Genomic DNA, 21,489 nt, shown 5'->3' on the forward strand with positions numbered 1-21,489 from the left:
AGAAAACATCGGTATTAGAAAATCAGCAAATGTTTAATGATGGAATGAAATATGCCGTTGAAAAGCAGGCTGCAACAAAAATGACAACAGAATAAGACAGCACTGTCATCTATGCTGACTTTGGATCACAGCCCTAATGTCAGTCTCTCAATCATTTCAAAAGAGCTTAAAATTATAATAGCATTCCTTGATACAAATGTATTTTTGTATTTTTAAGCCATCCTGACTGCATTTCAAAAACCAGAATTAGCACTAGTACTTGTCAATTCCAGAAACAAAACTGAAAGACCCTACCCACTCAAATTAAACAGCAAACTGCTCCACAAGTTACAGGTCTGGGGTTGGTTCTTTTTTCAAACTTGCAGACCTTAAAGCAGAGCAAATACTAAAAAGTAAGTACCATAAAGGTTATCCCACTGATAGAAGAAAGGTATATCTGTGATTAATTATTTTAAAAGGTGATTTAAAATACAATCTCATTTACTCATATTCTTTTTACTAAATGTGGGCTAAAAAGTATCTATATTATTTGAAAATAATACAATACATTCTTATTAAATGGCTGAAGAAAAACAGCAAGCTTCCTGGATATATTTTAGCTAGAAATATGAAGATACAGCTTCAATCTAAATGTAACACAAGTTTGCCATAAAAAAATACAGGAAAGGATTACCAAAGCCTGGGAATGAACACTCTGCAATATCAATTCAACCCTTGTAAATTTAATCCAGGGTTATTTGTTGCACAAAATCTCTTTACTGTGATGTATGACTTAGTTACTAAGGTTATCACAGCAGTATCCTAAAGTTGCATAGTACATAAAACATTTCGGTTAACAATGCAGGGAGGTTAACTCCCACAGATAACCTACTATCAGAGGGTTACACCAGATGACATGCCTCTGTCAGCTTTCAGGAGCTATTGATGGTTCAATCAGTTTGTTTTGAAGGTAAAGCACAACAAAAGGGCACTAAACTTATTCAAACTGTCAACAGGGACTACGGAATGTTGCTTGCAGGTAAGTAATTTTGGGTGTTTTAAGAGTATTATCAAACACCAATGGCTGCAGAAAAAGACAGCTACTAATAACACAGAACACAGCCATCATAAAATACTTTATGGCAGGTACTGGGACCCATAAATTGCATGACACATTCCACCTGGTTTAGACTTGTAAAATCACTAGTTAAAAGAATGCTGTTTAATGAAGAAAGATCCATCTAGATTCTACATTTACTTTAGAAAGGTTTATTTAGGTTAGAAGTTGGGGGGCAGGGTCTCCCTACCCCCCCTGCCTTTTTTTTTTTCTTAATAATTTTAAAACTTAGCACTGCTCCGTGTGTTCTGAGACTGCTGTTACTGGGTTTTAACATCTTTGTTGTGGTGTGAAAAAAGATTATCTTCAGTGATGAAGATAAAGGTGAGCTTCAATGACAGAAAAGTAAAAATTAGACACACCAGGAAGGTGCTTACAGATCCACTTATCATTGCCTGTAAACTGATCTTCTAATTCAAAGTGGATTAAAGAAATTATTTATTTAAGTAAAGTTGCACCTTCTTTTGTTCAGAATCATCTCCTCTACCTTGATTTCCAGCACCAAGAGTCCCATGAAAGTAAGCTCATAACAGGTATTCAGGACAAGAACACTCAGATAAGGAAAAAGGCCAGAGAATATGAAATTTCATGTTATTTCCATTTTAGTTAAGTAAAAATGACAATAGACATTAACAATTCATTTACCAATTTTGTGTGTGCTGCATGCACTAAGCATCATTTTAAGACTTTTTATACAGACCTGCCAGGATATTGGAAAAGAGAGACATTTGCAAACTCTTTCACTGAACATTTAATGAAAGACTATTGTAAGAACTAGATTCTGTATAGTATTCCCATTTGCACTGTTATTAACAAAAACTGGAATATAAAACTGCACTATATGCATCAATATTTAAGTTTAAAACAAAAAAATTATCTGCTGTGAAAAAATTGAGAAATATTTGCCCACAAGAATGAAGAAGTATCCAGGTCTACCTGTATCATACCTGCAACATGCTCTTTGTTTCTGGAAGTGTTTACTTTCATTTTTCTATTTTCTGTGTTATTTTATTTCCTTTCCTTAACAATAATAGAACATAAAAATAATATGCCTATTTCAAACTTTGAAGGGCTGATTATGCTTCCAGTTACATTATTGTAAACTAGAAAAAAATAAATAACCTGAAGCTGGCTAAGTTACATCAGCATTTAAATGGGGAAAGAAAAAAAAAAATCAGAAGAATTGAACAAACATGTTTATGACAGTGAACTAGATTACCTTCTATGATTGTTTCTTCTGCACCCCAAAAAAATTTACCATTCTACTCCCATCAAACAGCATATAGCTGGCTACAGAATTTCCTCTGCAACAAAAACATTTGATACACAGATCAGGAAGACAGGTCATAAACTTGAACCAGCATCTTCCAGAAGAGAGGGCAGGATGTTGGCATGAAGTATGTTAGAAAACCATGTAAGACTCTGAGCTGCCTTGGTACTGCTTGGTGATGACCCCGTAATTTTGAGGGGCTTGCAAGTCACACAGAAATCCACACCACCTCCTAATATTTTAACACCCTCTGCTCTTCTTCAATATAGCAAACAACCCTAGGAATTTAAAAAATCTTTCTCTATATGTGTAACAATAATTATAGTTCTGCCTTGAGTTACTGTGTTAGTACAGACAAATTTCAATTTATTGAAACTTCAATTTATTTGGCTGAACAAAAACATCGTAATTGTTCTGGCTCATGAACCCTTACAGCAGCTAGTCTCAGATGGACCTTGCATGGCCTTTGATGTCTTTCAAGTACAGGCTTTTCCTTCCAGGTATTAGTGAAATGACAAGGCTTCACTCAAACACTGAAGTAGCACAGATTCATAGATTATACAGATGTAAGGGAATACCTTAATCATCTAATTAAGTACTAAAAGAACATATACAGAAGTACCACAGACTTCAACCCCTCTGGCTAAAAGAGAGCCTCAACAGCAAGTTCACTGGTACTCATGTATATTAGCATTATTTTCATTATTGAGTGAGGACTTCTAGTCTCCTACTGCTTCTTGAATATATATATATTTATATCATCATTCCAATTCAATAACAAGACTATTAAAATAAATAAGCAAATTCTGTAGCAATTTAAAAATAAATAAATAAAACAAAACTACAATAAAACAAAAGAAAACTGCAAGAACATTAAAAATGCTCTAAGACCCATCCTTTCTCACAATCAGAACTGTGGGATGGGAATAGCTGATTTAGCTTGAAAAGTTAATCCATACCAAATGCATGCACTTCCTTTCTTGCTGTTATATCTTAAGAGGCCTTCATAAGGTTATCATCATTTGCTCCCCCAGCCAAAGATAGCATATCTAGCACATGTACTTTTAAGCTAAATTAAAATAAACTCAGGCATTTGTTTCCACTTGCCCTTGTTTCCATGTCAACAGCATTTAATGAATGCATCATTCCAGGAAATGTCAATAAGGAGCAATGAAGAATGCACAAGCACAGAAAACTTCACACATGGCATGAATTCTTCATAATGTATCACTTTAATGAAAATAGGTGAGGTCACCTGCAGCATTCACAAATGCTTTGTAATACATTGTGACCCAGATGATTTTTCACAGTTCAGTAACACCACGTTTGAAGTTTTCATTGCAAACAATACACCCACAGGACTGACCAACTGTGAGTACAACAGAAGCAACCAGCAATTACTGTGTTGACTTCTGTTACTTTGATCTCTGGGTCATGACCTTTGTTTTCACGAAATCTTCAAAGCAGAGATTGTAGACGGGGTTATTTTAGAGGACACTGTTTTGCAAGCTACTTTTCTGCGTTTCTTGCTTCCTAGCAGAGCCAAAAGCTTTTAAATTTTCCTATCACCATTACATATTAGATATTCTGCTTGCCCTCATCACTTTACAAAATATTAACACCCAAATACAGAAAGCTTAAAAAAAAAGAACTTAAAAAAAATTTTTTTTTAATAGTAAGAAGCTAAAGCCCTTTTACAATGATGGAAAAAACTCATGTTTTTAAAATGAACCAAACAAGTTTGCTTATAAAAATATCACAGAAGGGAACTTCCCATTTTCTTTTTCTGTCCAAGCAAAAATTCCAATAACACAGAAATTTTTTCGTCAATTTGTTCTCCTACACATTTGAAATGTAAGAAGGAACAACAGGGATGGCAAAAAAAAAGTGCTTTTCTTCTTCCCTAAAAAAAAAATCCCATTCAAACGTTACTGTGGTTTTTAGACAAAAAATTAACTACTTTGAGAAAAAAAATCACAGTGATGTTTCAGTATAAAATGTACTTTTACTGAAAGAGTAGGAAAGAACTCTAGTAATGAAATTATAGAAATGGTATACCAATGGATCACCTGAAGAACCAGATAACCATTTCTTGACAAAAGCATGTCTTTCTATATTTTCCAATTATGTTTTATAAAATCTAATTGTTTTTAAAATATGTAATATTACTTTTAACCTCCAAGATCACTGTGAATCACTAGACCTTGAATTTTTAAAAAAATTATTTTCCACATTTTTTAACATTAAGATTTTGGGGGGTTTACCGATCTTTTCAGTTTGTTGGAATGAGAAGATTAAGTAAAGCTATGATTTCTAGCACCTTTCTCTTTCTGGTTGAGGAATTAAATAGCCTGAACTCTAATTGAACTCAGTAGGACCGAAATTAAAGGCCAATGAAAAATGAAGCTGTGGTTCCAATGGTTACTGCAAAAATTTACAAAAAGAAGTTCCCACTCAGAACAAAACAAAACCAGCTGAAGTTATGGTGAAGCACAATGTTTACATAATTCAAGTTTTTACATAATTCAAGTTCACATAAATGTAATCGTTTGATGCTTTCTGATAAATTTCTCCAAAAAAAAACCTTAGGAAAAAATGTTATTTCAAACCATTAAAAAATGCTGAAACTGGAAGACAAAAGTTGTGTTCAAGATGCTTCAGAATGTGTATTCAAAACTCTGAATTAGATACTCAGAGTACAATTAGAGGAGTAATTTTAATCAGTCCCATCATGTAGCAATATATGTTCCCCTAAAGATAGGCAGATAGCTCGATTGATTGATCCATGGTTCTGGGTTTGAATCTAATGCTGTCCAGCAAATACATTTCATACAATGCAACAAATAATAACGGAAAAGGATCAGGAAGCTTTCATTATAGCAGCAGAACCATAAATCATTCAACTAATTAGGAACCCATTCTTCTTTCTTAAAAGTGCTTCAATTAACCTAGTTTATATGGAAAAAAACACCCAGGGTTTTGAAAAATTGAGAGGAAAGAAAATTGAAGCAATGCTGCAGTTTCCAGCAGATATATAAATAGGATCCCTTCACACTTTGACATAGTGGTTTGCCACTATGTGACCTAAAACCACCTTGACCTCTCTGAAATCAACATTTTTGCATTGAAATGAAACAAGGGACATGCTTGTTTTGATGTATGGCTCTGTGACATATTATAAATATTACATCACATAACCACAGAGGATGTCAATCAATAAGGAATTTTTTCAGAGAGCACTAAATGAACCATGGGTTCTTGCCTCTGAATGGCTCCTTTAACATACCACTTTTGCTTAAATGATTAATAGGAGACATATTGTCAGAAAACATACTTAAAGTGAAAAACAGTAAACTGTAGAAATATCATTCATTTTTTAAGCAATTTTCTAGAGCACATGTCACATAAATTTACATAGAGACAGCACTATTATAGTCTTGTAAGCTGGATAGCAGGCAGAGCTTCCAGTTAAGTGTGAGAGCAATGGGAAAATATTTTATTAAACTTAGGCTGCTCTACTCCATGAAAACCAAAATACTACAAGCTAAGCTAGATTCAAATGTAGAATCATTAAAAGGTGAAAGTCTGACAACATAGAAATCCTTCTCAAAAATCTGAAACTAACTAAAAAGTATGTGTGCACATCCGGGACAGCTGTTTAACCTACAGCAATTCTGAGTGCATCAAATTCAAGCCACTTCCCCATAAACCTGCTTTTAGTCTTCTCAACTTTGTATTGTTTTATGCTAACTCGTACAGCACAGTTTGGATTACCTGAAGATAACATCAGTTTGTTATATAACTCCAAATACTGTGGGTGATACTAATAAAAACCAAGCTCAGGCTCTGCAAGGCAAGGTGACCAGAGCTGCTTGGCTCCAACTTACCCCTGAATGCCATTTGCAGCCAATGTGAAAGGTGCCAGCACACAAGAACTGAAATAATGCATCACATGGCAGCAAGGAAAATTCATCTAATGTCTTTTTCTTCCTCATAATCAATGTCTTACCTGTCCAGAGATTATAGCTCCGAAAATTACGTCACTTAGCAGACATTCCAAAACTTTTGGATCTATACTCACAACCATCATCAGTCACAAGTATTTCTCTTTTTTAAAAATAATCATTGCAACTTTTAGCAACATTTCAGTTGGACTTACAGTATTTTATCAAGCCTCCATAATAAATTTCAGACGACCTTTTGTGTAACCTAGCTCATTAAAATTACATCAAAGATAGTTTGGGGTATTTTTATTAGAATCTAACTGCCCTGAGTAAAGCAGCACAATATGGGAGGAGTCATTTCTTCTGTGTTAATAGCGCCTTGATAACTACAGTAGAAGCAACTTAGCACCATATCAAACATGAGCAGAAGACAAGGCAACTGGCTATCTCAGTGGAGTGATTTTTTCTTTTTTTTTCTTATTACCTGTCACCTTAGTGTATGCAAATCTTGCCTTATCTTGGCCTTAAAGAAGGAAATTCCTTGAGTAGGGGTGTACTAATACATTCAGGAAATCCTGTGCACACCTGCTCAACTCAGACACGTGCTGGACAGCACTGAAGTATTTCTTGAAATAGGGTTCCTGAGCATGATCTCACCAAAATGGGGCTACTCAAATTCCCAGGTGTTTCATTGCAGAATGTTACAATGCTTTCAGAATAGAGTAGATGTTTGATTGGGTTCATTTTAGTTTAGTATTTTTCCAGTAGTAGAACAAGAATTTCATGCCTTATCACATCGCAAGTGAAAACACTAACCTGTATCTCTGGTAGTCATCTTCATCCTTTTCTTTGCAGACCAGTTCATTTGGGCAAGCAATGTTTCCAAGCAAACTGAGATACTGTAGTGAGGGCACAACTTCAGCCAAATGGTCCAAAAGGCTTTCTAATTCTGTTATGTGTCAAAGGTAGTGGGTTAAGGATTCAATGACATTAATGAAAAAAGCATTTAGCGTTGCATCACTGCTGATTTAAACATACATTTCAATAACTGACAATCAAATTTAGTATGGCATTCAGGAAAATGTCACATTAATTGTTCCAAGGGCAAACAGGGATAAACTTCAGTCAGTTTTTTGGCATTGAATAAAAGAATTGGGCTGTTTTGTCATTCTTTTCTCCTCCTTTCTTTCCTAGGTGGTTCAGTACAAAACATTAAAACTTTGACAAAATGATGGATGCTGTGTGGTAAAATGGCTAGCAATTGCTGGAGCCATGAAACTTTTCCAGCATGGAAATAAACAGTTAGTTTCACAGCACATTCATCACTAATATATTCAGTCCACTGGAAAACGAGTTAAAAAAAAAAAAAGGCAAAAGAAAAAAGTCAAACCACAACAACCCAGGTTCACTCCCACCCAGCATACAAACGCTCTGAGTGTCACAGCAACACATTTGTAACTACTCGATTAGTATACGCCAATTAATGCTTCAATAAGTGCAACTTAAAGATTTCAGTGTTACAAATACTTTATATATGAAGCTTTTAAATCTTGTAAAGCATAAAATTTTTCATTAAAAGAGCCTTATATTTTGATGTTCATGAGGTTTTTAAACTATATTTCTCAGAACATGAATAAGAAGGACACACCTTCATTACTGTAAACCTCAATAAAACAAACAAGCAAACAAAGGTTAAACGATCTTTAACCACTGCAATACTGGAAATCACATTTTAGGATTAAGCCTAACACCAGTATTCAACCATTTGCACCTCAATCTGTTAATTGATCAAATAATTATTTTGTTAAGGCCTAGTGTGACAGTCTCTAAAACTTGAACTATACATTCTTATTTGCTTCAATTTACATACAAAGTTATAGGTGTGATTCTCAAAAAATATGCCATGCATGTGCATGTGGAAAGTTTCCAATATGTAAAAATTGACTTAGACAAGAGTAATAATTATTCAAAACTATTAATGGACGTTACATTGCTCTGTTTTTATTCTCTCCTGCTGTTAGAGACAAACCATTGTTTTAAATCCTCAGTTCACTTGTGTTGCTATTATTTATACTTGATTTATGTGTTTCTGTTATCTTTGTTATTTTTAGCTGATGGAATTTACTTTATTTCTTCACCCCAATATCTTAAGGGCAACAGAAGCAATACAGAATGGAGAAAACAGCTTTATTGTTAAAAATGTGGTCTTCCTTTTGTAAGCCTGACATTTTAGTTTATTTCCAAACACACAAGAAGATCATGCCAACAATTACTAATTCTACTAAAACCAATGTATCTACACTCATAGTTAGTGTTCTGTCCCATAAGATCTAAGGAGTCATACTTAAATATTTGCATGAGTGGGGAAAATGAGGGCTTGAAATGAAAAGTTAGCATTCCTACCTTTTCAATGAATTCATAGAATTAATGTGGTAAAAGCCACATTATGGAATGCTATATCCAGTAATTAATCTACCAAACCCTAAGAAAAATTATCTTTTTGTAGAGACATATGATTTGTTAACTAGGATGAATTACCAATCAAAACTTGGTGCTAATTTTCATACCTGGACCTTAAGCTCACACATAAACTTTTTCATGGCTCTTTCAGGAAGTATGTGACTGTGATGGGAAACTCACAAACTGTTTTTCCACACATGTTCAAGTGTGGAAAAGGCTTTTTAAAAGTTTCCAAAGACTGTTAGAGAAGTAGTTGAGCCTGGCACCCTCCCTCAGCCAGGAGAAACATTTAATTTCTCGCAGGATTGCTTAAATCCCCAAAAGGTTCCCTGAGAGAAATAGTTTATTATTACGAAAGACAGTTATTGCCATAACAGCAATCACACACAGGAGGTTACCTATTGCAAGGCTTTGATTGTATCTGGTCATTTCCTATCAAACGGGAAAACAACAACAACGACAAACATTAAAAAACCACCCCAACAACAAAAAAATAACAAGTCATTCAAAATTTTTATATAGTAAACATGCAGGACTTTTGCTTCTCAATTCAGCAGAGCTATTTCCTGTGTAAAAGCTGTTCTCCCCAAAAGTTTGATGAATGTGGAGCATGACATGTATTCTAACTCCCATCTGAACGTGCAGCCTTCAAGGCAGATATCAAAAAGTATTTAGAAATGTAATGAAGAGCAGTGTCAGCTTAGATATGCAGAAAGTGTAAGATTATGCCTCAAAATCCTATGGAAAGCAAAAGTTGAGAGACACCATATTCACCAAGAGTTTTAGGTAAATAACAGAAGTTGATAATCTGCATTTAATATATCTAAACCTCCTAAATTTGGAAATTAATGTCTAGATTCTAATACCTTGTATCAAAATCCTGAGCATAGATTTTTAGATGCAAAAACACCCCCTAAAAAGTATCTTACGCAAGAGAATCAGTAGTTGTGTCATAAATAAAATAATTTTTCTGTTCTTTAGGACTTTAAGTACCTTTTCTTATCCCTCTTAAAAAAAAAAATGCAAGATATAGGTTGATTTTCCAAGAAGGCCCATTCACCTAACACCACAGTTATTTTTTACAAAGCATGTAGGAAAAAAAAATAAATGATATCCTGTTAAAAAATTAAGTATTTCTCAGAGATGACTCATATGTCATGGTGCACTTCTAGTGTACTGTTTAGTTAATTAGCATGTCAAATACTTATTTAAATCACAATACTGGAACTATATGATGCCACCAAAAGCATTAAGTCTTTCTAAAACAATGCTAGGAAAATATGGAGAGAGAAAATCAAAGCAAGTCTGAAATTTTATTGCCAGCTTCCTTTTTATGGTTTATTGTTGCAGTCTAAGGAGTGCCATATTGGTGCAATCAGAGCCAAAGAGCTGCAAAATCCTGCTGTGCCACTTCTAAGACCAATTTCAGCTCCATTCTTTTCAAAAAAGAAAACCCACAATTAAATCCATGGACAGCGCTAGTAAAAATGTATTTATTTATTTAGAGCTCTGTAAAAATAGCCCTGAACTGATCTTTCTAAAGTCAGTGTCACTGATCACAAGGTGAAGGTGTAACAGTGATGCCAACACTTACACTATAGTCTACTATTTGAAAAATGGTTTAAAGTATTGCTGTTGTGATAATTAAAAAGCCTTAGTGTAGCAATCCATCTCCAAAGTCAAGTGCTGTCATTACCAATCTACTAATGCCTCTCCTTCTAACAGACATCGACCAAAATGAAAAACGGTAACAATTAAAATTTTTAAATCCTCAGCTCTGCAGCTCATAAGCTATAATATTCTCAGGGATGATACAACAATGGGTCCCTCCAAAAATGTAAACTGGTCTTCATGAACAATTAACAGAAATATGCTGGACAGACTTTAAAAATTTCATCCTCATCAAAGGATTACACTTACTTCTTGCACTATTTCTAGTTTTAAACTAGGGAAACAAAAGAACTGGGTATCTCTCAGAGATGAACTTCTTAAAGCCTCTTCAGAGTGTTACAATGTGCATACCACACAGGCATATTTAGACTGTTCACAAGCAGACACAACTTCGTCACTGTATTTTCTGTTGAGAAAGACAAATGCTGCCAGGAACAAAGAGACAGTAGCAATAGATTTATTTGGAAAATTACAGTACTGTGATGGGTCCAGTTTAGCTGCAAAGCAATATAATTTTTTTGCACATTTCATGGTATCAAAAATATCCTACAAATCCTACAGGCATGTTCTGACTTGTCTGTTCTCACTCGCTCTCTCATACTCAGTACCACTCTTTTTGCGGTTCCCTAGAAGGCAGAGAGCACAAGCAAAAGCCCAAAGCAAAGGATCTGTCTCCTTTCTCTGGCTAAGAATTAACTGTCTGTGCAAGCTTGTAACATTTTTGGTTGTTTATTTTGTAGAAAATCCGGTAGCCTGGACTAAAATTCTAGTGGCTAGTCAGGACTATATCCCCTTTCAAACCATTCAAAGACTAGTTCCCAGGGAATATTCCATTTGCACAAAGTTGTAAACTCTGAGTGGATAGTGCCACTTCACTTTGACTAATTTTAGGAGAGCCTCACAAGCAGGGACAGTCATTTTGATGCTGTGTCTTTTTTTTTTTGATGCTGACAGCCAGCATAGTAAAGAACTATTCTGTTATACTTCTAAGAGGTTAAGTGGATTCACACAGAAACTACTGCCTGATGTCTCATGAGTTCCTCTATTCCAGACTTCTGTATTCCCAAGAGTCTCTTTAGCTGTGTCTTTTCTGCATATTTCCAGGGCAGAGACACTGCATGAATCCTTTATAGAGAGTAATATCACGGTCAGCTGCTTTCAGTACTGAGCACTAATGCTGGCCATCCCCAAACACCATAGCATTTCTTCCTTCCTTACCAGCATTCTTGGTATAACCATATTCGTGGTTGTCCTCAGGAAAAACTGCAGGTCAAACCCATGCAGAAACACAATCTCCACTAACAGTTTCTAAATCAATTTATTCTGTCTAAAAATACTTAAACATTTCCTATCTCACCATACAATTACTTTTTACATATAGTCTGATGCATTCAAGAGAATCTGGGATTTCTTTCTGTAAACTTTTTGTCTGCTAGCAATTCTCTTTACTAGTCACACACTCGAATACAGAAAAGTAACTACTCTTGTTCTCTCTCTCAGTGCTTTCCAGGTTGCTCCACCACTATCTTTCAAAAAGTCATTCCATTTCCCCAAAAGAGTTACAGGAGAACTTCCCATGCTAATGAACATCATTGACTACAGCTTTTGGAAGTTCTTGGAAGCAAAGAGACACAGTAAAGAGCAATCAGCACGCATTCAAAATATTTCTGAAATATGTACATGAGAACATCAGGAATATCATGCAGAATTCCAGACCATCATACAGAAAAACCCCAAACTGTCATTCAGAAGTTTTCTGCCAACTAATCATCTGTCATGCAACTGCTGCAATCAACCTAACATTAAAACAGCTGAATAAAAAACAACTTCTACCAGAGTCATAAATGAGCAAGACACCTATATTTATTCCCAGCTGAAACATTTCCTTCAATTAAATTTATCACAAACATGATGTAGCAATCACAAGCTGTTCCACACAGAAATAGCCTTGGATCAGAAGTTACCAATTCTCCTCTGAATGCAGTATGAAAAGATCTTTGCCACCTGAACGCTTTTGCATTAGAATGTGCTAGGTCTTCAAGGTTGGATAACCACAGAAATAGCTTGCAATATGCAAGTATACATCTCCCTCTTCTCTGTGTGCAATAGGTTGTCACACACAGTCATTTGTATGCCACATTCTAGTTTGAACCCTATCTAGTAGAGAGACAGGACCTTGAGATAAGGCCTTGTTCACTGACTTTGAAACCACTTTGCCCAAGAAAGAAAAGGTGCAGTGTGGATGGTAATTAACTAAATCCATATATCTCATAGAGAGCTTCCTGCATACTGAGTACATGGGAAAAAAAATCCCATTCTGCCTACTGGAGCAGCATTAGTTTTCTCTATCAACCTGGAGTTGCCGGTGCTTTTAGAGGCATTTTAGACTCTCCATGGTTCCAAGGCTGCAGGTTTGAAGACCGTGTTTCAATGTTATTAAGTAACAAGGCACCACAAACATCACAAAGACGAGTAAAGTAGCAGCTCACAATTTTTTAAAAAGTTCTGATATCTGCAGTTGAACTGCTAAAAGCACTACTATAGAACAGCATAAGGAATCACCTGGACTGTAGACTACTCCTCTCTTCCATAGGTGTTTGGTATTAGCCATTCACATGACTTAATTTTTACTTCAGGTACACTTAATTCTAGATTTTCAGAAGATTTCTAGCTCATTAGGTACAGCAGTTCTTTAACAAGCCACACAGATTTCTCTAAATCCACAGCTGTGGTGTGGAGAACTCAGAAGCCTGTGCAGGAGGAGTTCTGTACAACTTCAGTTCAGTTGTCTGTTTAGAGGGAATGGGGAACCATGCATAATAGGAGACAATTTATGTCTTTAATATATTCACTCAATCTAAACATCAAGTCCTCAGCACTTAATGAGATTCTGGTCACTAGGACTTCTGTGTCTTCAGGCACTTAAGGACAACATAGGAACAAGCACAGAGGCAAACCAAAATTTGTCTATCGTTTGGGGGTTAAGCAAATCTGTAACTGTTAGAGATCATTATGAGACCTGTGTGAAGACAAATTACACCAGAAGTACTTACTGGTATATTCTTCGGCTGAGGTATTCAATACATGCTGTTTTCAAAGACTCAAGGACATGTAACACCTAGATCTGAAACACACTATTAAATTCCTCTTGCCATAAGAAATATATATATACACCATTATGGGTATTCTGCCCAGTTCTAGATTTCCCACTCTCTGGTATGAGATATTTTGGTTTTCCCCTAAACCATTCAAAACCTAGACCTAGATTCAACCATAAAATCACAGAGTATGCTGAGCTGGAAGGGACCCATCAAGATGACCAAGTTGAACTCCCAGCCTTTCACAGGACATTCCCAATAGTCATACCCTGTGCCTGAGAGCATTGTCCAAACACTGCTTGAACTCTGCCAGGCTGGTGCTGTGACCACTTCCCTGGGGAGCTGTTCCAGTGCCCAACCACCCTCTGGGTGAAGAAGCTTTTCCTGGTATTCAACTTAAACCTCCCTGGCTCAGCTTCAGGCCATTTCCTTGGGTCCTGTCAGCAGAGATCAGTGCCTGTCCCTCCTCTTCCCCTCATGAGGAAGCTGAAACTGCAATGGGGTCTCCCCTCAGTCTCCTCTAGGCTGAACAGACCAAGTGACCTCAGCCACTCCTCATTCAGCTTCCCCTCAAGGCTCTTCATCATCCTCATGGCCCTTCTCTCTGCATTCTACATCTACATTCAACACCTTTTTCTCAAGAAATTTTAGTACCAGTTCTTCAGAAGAATATGAATGTATGTTAAATGTATGACCAGTTTACTGGACTAAGAAATAGGGCTTTTACTACAAAGAATCAGATCTGGTTAATTATCAGACTTGTCTGTTTAGAAGTGAGGCACTGAACACCTTCTAATTTTCAGCATACAGGTGTGTATGTGTGTATATATAACACATATATGACAAACTCTCTTTTGAGAGTTTGCCAAATTTTGAAACTGCCCATTTGAGTAGTTTTGACAAGTACTATAAAGACTGAAATGTAAAGGAAACTGAAATGTCTATACTATATTGTTCCATACTGGTCAAGATCAGCACAGTGAAAAGCCATGAAACCTCACACTGCTGTAACACCCACAGAGAAACAAATCTATTTAGAAGTTTCCTGCCTGTTTCTTAGTATGTAGTGAACATACTTAAAAGGAGAAATGAGGCATTACAAGCATAGGTGACTGCAGTCATAAGTCCTCCTCCAAAAGCAACTTCCCGTCTACCACCCATCCATCCTGATCTGTGCTGCTTTCTGCTGTCCCCTATGTGTGGGAAAAAAACTAAGATGATGTATTTCCCAAAGTAAATCCAACTTTTTAAAAAATAACCATACTAAACACATGAAAAGACAGCACGTTAGATACATAATCCAACACTGCACAATGTTGATGACTATCCTCTAGGTGTTTCAGTTATATAGACTGCATTTGAAAAGATTTTAAACAGATTATATATTACAGAAAAGTTGAGCAATAACCCATTTTTTTGATTGCAATATTTTAATTTGCTTCTTCCACTTCTAGCAGAAAAACTGGTAGTGGCCTGACTGTAACCAAAATCTGCAACCAGAAGAAAAAAATATCAGGTGATTCTTCTAAGTCTTTGCCTGATTTAGAGATAAGCTTTCACATTTGTACAGTATCCAGACATTATGTTAGGAGGGCCCAAATGTTATTTACACATACAATGCCACACAGTAAGTGAACCATGCAAAAGGAGTAGAAAGGTCTTATCAGAACTATTGAAACAGGATATGGATCAAAATGAAGCCAGAACAAAAGGAGAGAAGAGTACAGTTATATTAAGAGATACTCAGGAAAGCTCTCATATGTGTTTTAAAGTTTACACATTATTCCAATTTTCAAAGGGGTCAGTTTGGCTTTTTGTTTATTTTCATCTCTCTCTCACTCTCTCGCTGTATATATTTATGTATACATGGCAATATTCCACCTACTGAAGCTTTATTACAGATCAGTATTCTTTGCTCACTTGTGTCCTTTATATAGTGCTACTGTCATATAATGAACAATCTTTCCTGTAATGTATTTAATTATTCTATTAAATGTACATTTTTTTTCTTAACATTTTTCAAAGAATTCTATAGAGAAATAATTCATTATAGAAGTGACGCAAGTTCAAATAAGACCTTTTTCAAATACAGCATTAACATTGAGGAGAGGAATCTGGAAGGTCTCCATGCTTCTGTAGACTGATGTACCCTCCCTACAAGAGATCATTGCTCCCTAGGGCTCAGGATGTTAATGATGGACAGCAGTTAATTTTTCTTCTCTGGGCAGTTTGTATACATTAGGTGTTTTACAAGTATTTCTGCAACTCCTCTACTAAATTATTTGTAGCACACTACAAAATGCATACATTATTTCTATAACCTGAGTAGCTCAATACTCTCAAAGCTCTAAGTTCATAGCCTTTAGATTAAATTTTAAAAAATCCCAGGATAGATCAAATCCTTCTTATCATGTTATCATTGACTTTGAGAGCTTATTCACTTGACAATACTATTTTAGTCTGTCTGTGAGACCAGCAAAAACTCTTTAAAGATTACTACTGACAGGATAATTTTTTTGCCTCTGATTTTGTTCACTGAGTTAATATTCAATACCTCTACCCTCCTTTTGGTAAGTGCAAAACTCCTCCCTGACACCCACCCAAAGGACAAATATACTTACGTGCTTTTTGGTCTTATGGCCAAACTTACATTTCATGGTTTGCAAGTGGCATCACCAAAAATGTTCTTGTGCATTCTTCATGGGTTCAGATTTTACCATGGCAGCACATAACAAAACAATAAAACCAGTTACCCAAATCCAACCCACAATACTCTGCATTGACCATAGATCTAGACAAATACCTAGTACAGTAATGACTGTTACTGTTCAAGACACACTCTTGGCAAATTTCCACGGCTCCAAGAAAAGAAAGTTACTGTGCTGATTTTTATTTATTTATAGAGTCAAAAATAAGTGCAGAAATCGTAGAATCTGCAGTTATTTTTATTCCCCTCAGTAGGAGGATTTTGCTTTAGTAGGAGGTAAATTGCTCTCTGTTTACATTGTCTGTAATAAAAGCCTGCAGTTGAGCAGTCTTGTCCTCACACTGCAATTACAAGGCAAGGACTTCAGCAGGCTGTGCTCTAAGACTCTGCAGGCCTCAGTTGGCCTTTTGGCCACAGTTTGATCGCCCTTCACTTTTGTAAAATCATATCTTACACATCTTCTAATCTCCAGATGGGTCAAAGTACAGGAAAATTATGTAATAATCAAGTCTGCGCCCACAGACTTTGCAGATAAGTAGTTTTTACAGACCATTATCTATAAGCCTACAGATGAAGGGCTCTGATTGAGCAGAGTATTTAGACAAATCTTGAAATATTTAGTCTTAATAAACAAAAACAGGCACTAACTTCAGGCATATAGAAAAGTGACTGATTGGTTACAACTGGACTTAGTCATACATCAAAAACTTTACTGTATTAAGACCCTGATTTGGAAAGTATTTTATGTGAATTTATGCAGAACTGGAATACCAAGAAGAGAGTGACGTGCTTTTACAGCTGCAGTTGCACAGCAGCTACCCAGTTGTGCTTATTACCAGTTTCACGAAAATAGAGAAAAATCATTAAAATTATTATGTGGGTTTAATTAATTTTATCTTGCTTTACCTTAATGCTTTAAGAGCTATTTAAAGTATAAAAAACCTAATAGCGCTTCAGTGCACGCTCTATTCCACTAGAGGTCAGCCTGCAACAGAACCCCAAGCAAACACACAACTGCTGCACACGGGTAGCACTGACATTATTTTCTTTCTCTATTTTATCTATTAGAAAGATTTCTTCAGAGCCATAACTTAGATCTCTCACTAAAATGGAGCAACAGGAAGATATAATGGTGCATTTCATTTATGAATGACCTGTAATAAATTACTATGAAGTATTCCAGGTGCCAAATGAGAGAATGCTTTGTCTGCACATGAACTATATTTCACATACTTTAATTTGGCTGACACATAAAACTCATTTGACATTTTTCAGGTATTTCTTTGAAAGGATATTTGGTTCTTGTTCAGCGTTAAGGTATGGAGGTGGGGTAACCTGGGCAACAGAAGGTCATTTCCGAGTAGATTGTTGTCCAAGATCAGTTCTTCCAAGTAACTGAATGTTTTCAGTCCTTCTAGTGACCTGCAAACGACAAAGGCAACAGGAAAAATGATACTCCACTAAATCAGGGAGGCCATTATGAGCTGAAATAAATATTTTAACCTTCCCTTTCAGGAGTGGGAATAGTTTTGGTTTGGGCCTGTCAGAAGAGTGAATGACAAGCATTAGTGGCAAGGGGAGTGCTGGCACTGCAACACATCCTTCACATGCTGGCAGGATGAAGGATGCGGGTCACTTAGTGAGTAGCCAGGATCCAAAACAAAAGGCTTCAGATATGGGGCCTGCAGGATGAATTTGTCAATGTCTTGTGCCTTCAGGCACCCAGCCTCGCCTGACCCTAACCTCCATTCCCAAGATAAATAACTCTGTCACAGTTCACCTTCATTCCCTGGACACAAATTTAAGTTGTCATCCATCATTTCTGCCAAGAAATATCATACCCTGCTAACAATAATAAATACAACTTCAAGTATCATTTCTTAGTAGTTACCTTACATGCAATAATAGGAAATGTAGAAGGGATTTTTCCCCCTTTTTTTATTAACCTCTTAATTAGTTTCTTGAGTTCCTGCAAACAAAATAAAATGTTCTCTACAAAATAAAATGCAGAATTACTCCAGACAGAAAAGGCATTTGATTTCTTCTCAGAACTTACTGTTCCACTGTTAAGCCCCAGGTCAGACTGCAGAGAGCAGCTTTAAAAAGGAGGATTTGACAACATGGTAGTAAAGATGATGACTTGTAAATAAACAAGGTTCTAGAAGCATTCATTCCTCTCATAACAAAGTACAAGAAAAAACCAAAAAAAAACCCCAAAAAACAACAACAAAAAAAAAAAAAAAAAACCAAAACCAAAAAACCTAAAAAAGAACATTTCAGTACCTTGTTAAGGCATCTATTCCAAGCTTGATTCTTAATGCTTGCACATACCAACAGTAAAAAAAACCCCCATACATTAATCAACTAAGACACACGATATACAAAGCATACACACAGACACACATTCACAGCTCATTCACCTACCAGACACCTAAAGATATGCTGAGATTGCATGACTTGACAGCTGATCTACTATGCCTACCAGTGGGAAGATCATCACTGTATCTCCTGGCTGTTTTGTAAAATGTGATGAATAAGGGAGATGCAGGTTATACTATTTACTCAGTTTCCAATGACATTTATACTGAGGGGATTTCCTCACCCTCCCCCCAGTTTTTGGCAAAGATCAAAGTACAGCCAATGCCCCTGTTAGAGTGTTCCACAGATACAATTACTGGAGGAAAACACAAGTATTATTAGAAGAGACAATTTAACATTCATCTGTGCAACACAAACAAGATACTGCTTTTATAGCTAGAACTTACAGACCACTTATAGGTCACACTTAGACGGCTCAAGCAACCAAAAGAGATCAACTGAGTGACCTTTACACTGGGTACTGCACACTATATGAATATTCAAGTAACGATTGCATAACACTGCAACAGTGCATTTCAGTCCAAGGACTCCAGAGTCTCTTGACTTGAAAGGGAGGTACAACTATTACTAATGCCATTTTGATGCTGGGCAGCCAGACCTGAAGAAAATTTGCCATGCCTATACCAAGCATTGATACTACAACTTCTGATGCTGGAAAAATAAAGGCCTCTATTATAAAACATTTTACTGAAACAATCACCACAGTAACAGTCACATATTTTGCACTTGCCTTTAACCAGCAGTTTTGGGGAAAAAAAACTCAGTTCAGCCTACATAAACTGTTCACCATTAAGAGCTGTGCTAGCACGCTGCACTGAGCTAGCTATTTCAGCAACAGGTCACAACAGACTTGGTTTTTCCAAAGTCAAGGTTTGAGGAGAAAGCACCAAACATCTCAGACAGTGCCTTCCCCCAAGTACCTTTAAAAGGCAAAAAACCCAGAGGAAGTAGCAGTGAGTTTATCAAGCTGTTATGAGTTTTCATTTCAGTTTGACAAACCTAGTTTAGCAAATTCCCCTTAAATACTCTTTATTATATAAATAGTGGATTATTTCCAAACCTCACATTTCAGTGTATGACTTTGACTTGCCAAAAGAGTTCAGAGAAGGCCACCTCCTTGTCAGCACCACAGAGCCTTATGGGATGTTAATAGGTCCTTTGTGAAAAAACACTGCTTGGGCTCTGGTCAGTGTCAGCATCAAAATACACATTGTTCCTGAGTTATGTTATGCAAATATAATACTCTTATCATGAGAATCAGCAAATGGTTGGCAACTGGCAAGGAGAAGAAAGCGCACATCCAAAACTGCTGCAGGGGAGGCATAAAACAAAATGACAAGCCATGAAGTGGGACAAAAGGCCTTGAAACACTAGAGGGAGTTGCCTATTGAAACAGTCTTTCTTTCACAACCCTGGGCTGAACATAAGGGTACTAGTTTCATAGATAGGCAGAGAAAATTGTGCACAAATCTCCTTACACCTGTCTGGTTTTGATAATTTTTGCCATGTAATGTTATTAGCTGCTCAGTTAAAAAGGAGCCATGTTACACAGGGGGTTGCTTATAATTGCTGTTTTCATGTCATCAGAGCAGTGTGCACTTGGTGATTTAATCACCTAAATTCGGAGTCCATGGAGATGGGAGGGGCTGCCATAGCACAGAGAGAGGGTGTAGCCATTAATATACATTTACAGCCATATGTTATTTTGCTATTCAGGGAATTTAAGTTTTTTCTGTCTTAAAATAAAAAAACAGCACCGAAACAAAAAATGGTAAGATATGGCAAAGAAATAAAAAAGGAAAAAATGTGTTTGCTATCATTCAGTGATACTACCTACTAAATTCTATGCAACAGTCTCTGCCATCATAATATATTAGGAAATATTGCCCAGCAGTTGTACTCCAACGTGTAAAAGTTTTAAGTGCAATCCACACAATTGGTTTTTTGGTACAAACTTCAGCAAGTCCCATAACTTCTATGAGCCTCAATTTCCCATCTGCACATGGGGGGATAAGAAAGGATTGCAATTGTAAGTTGGGACACAGAAAGCATTTTTGAGAATCTGAGACAGAAATCAGTACAAAATACTGTCATTTTTATTTTTAATGAGGTTAAGCAAGTAATATTAATGTACTCCAAGTATTTCCTTATGAGCCCATTACAAAAGAGTAGAGGAATGCTTAAATATACACAGAATAGAAAGAAGGGCACAAGCATCCTAAGAGATGAGTATAAAAAGAGGGAAATCCCCTAAGAGAGAGAAGCAGTCTAAAATTAAATCTGCAGTTTTCTCATCGTTCACAGCATAAAAAAAATCTCTTCCCATATTAGTATACTAAAACAGACACACAACCTTAACCACAACAATGCAACCAGCACTGAAGGGCTTGTGGCAAGTAGTTGTTCCCTTATTTTCAAAAGGCTAATAAACATCACTAAGGTGGATTGCAGGTTGCTTGTCCCTGCTCTAATGTCATGAAAGCTGCCCATTATCTCACCCACAGGTACCGTCTCAGTTACCTCATTGCAGGGCTCTCACTCTGCTCCCAGAGGAGAGCAAGTGTTGCCAAGAGATTTCCATTGCAATTTTCAAAGTCATATCAAACCGACAAAACATCACAACGCATTCAGTGCCGCCTCATTCAAACAGAAAAAACTTTAAGTTTCCACTGTAATTAACCCTATCCTCGTTAAGATAATTATGATCAAGCTCCCTGTCACAGCTAATATCACAGCATCATTGCCTATGGCTCACGCTTTGCCCTCATTAGCTTACAAAAACACTGCGCTAAACAGGAAACTGACTCCCTCTGCAAAACGACTTAAGATGTTCTGCAAGTAGACAGTAAATAATCCTTTAGAAT

The 21,489-nt window shown here is 36.4% G+C and overlaps 1 protein-coding gene across 1 annotated transcript in view; it reads right to left on the reverse strand.

Moving 5' to 3' along the window:
* The window catches only part of LRMDA (leucine rich melanocyte differentiation associated), a 617,496-nt gene that overhangs the window by 254,927 nt on the left and 341,080 nt on the right, over nucleotides 1-21,489 (reverse strand). Inside the window, exons 3-4 of the mRNA XM_069019305.1 lie at nucleotides 17,542-17,668; nucleotides 7,127-7,266 (exon numbers count right to left, since the gene is read on the reverse strand). Of these exons, the coding sequence (XP_068875406.1) occupies nucleotides 7,127-7,266; nucleotides 17,542-17,668 (267 nt within the window). The remainder of the gene's footprint in view (nucleotides 1-7,126; nucleotides 7,267-17,541; nucleotides 17,669-21,489) is intronic.

The sequence above is a fragment of the Aphelocoma coerulescens genome, chromosome 6 (assembly GCF_041296385.1).
Source record: "Aphelocoma coerulescens isolate FSJ_1873_10779 chromosome 6, UR_Acoe_1.0, whole genome shotgun sequence".
NCBI lineage: Eukaryota > Metazoa > Chordata > Aves > Passeriformes > Corvidae > Aphelocoma > Aphelocoma coerulescens.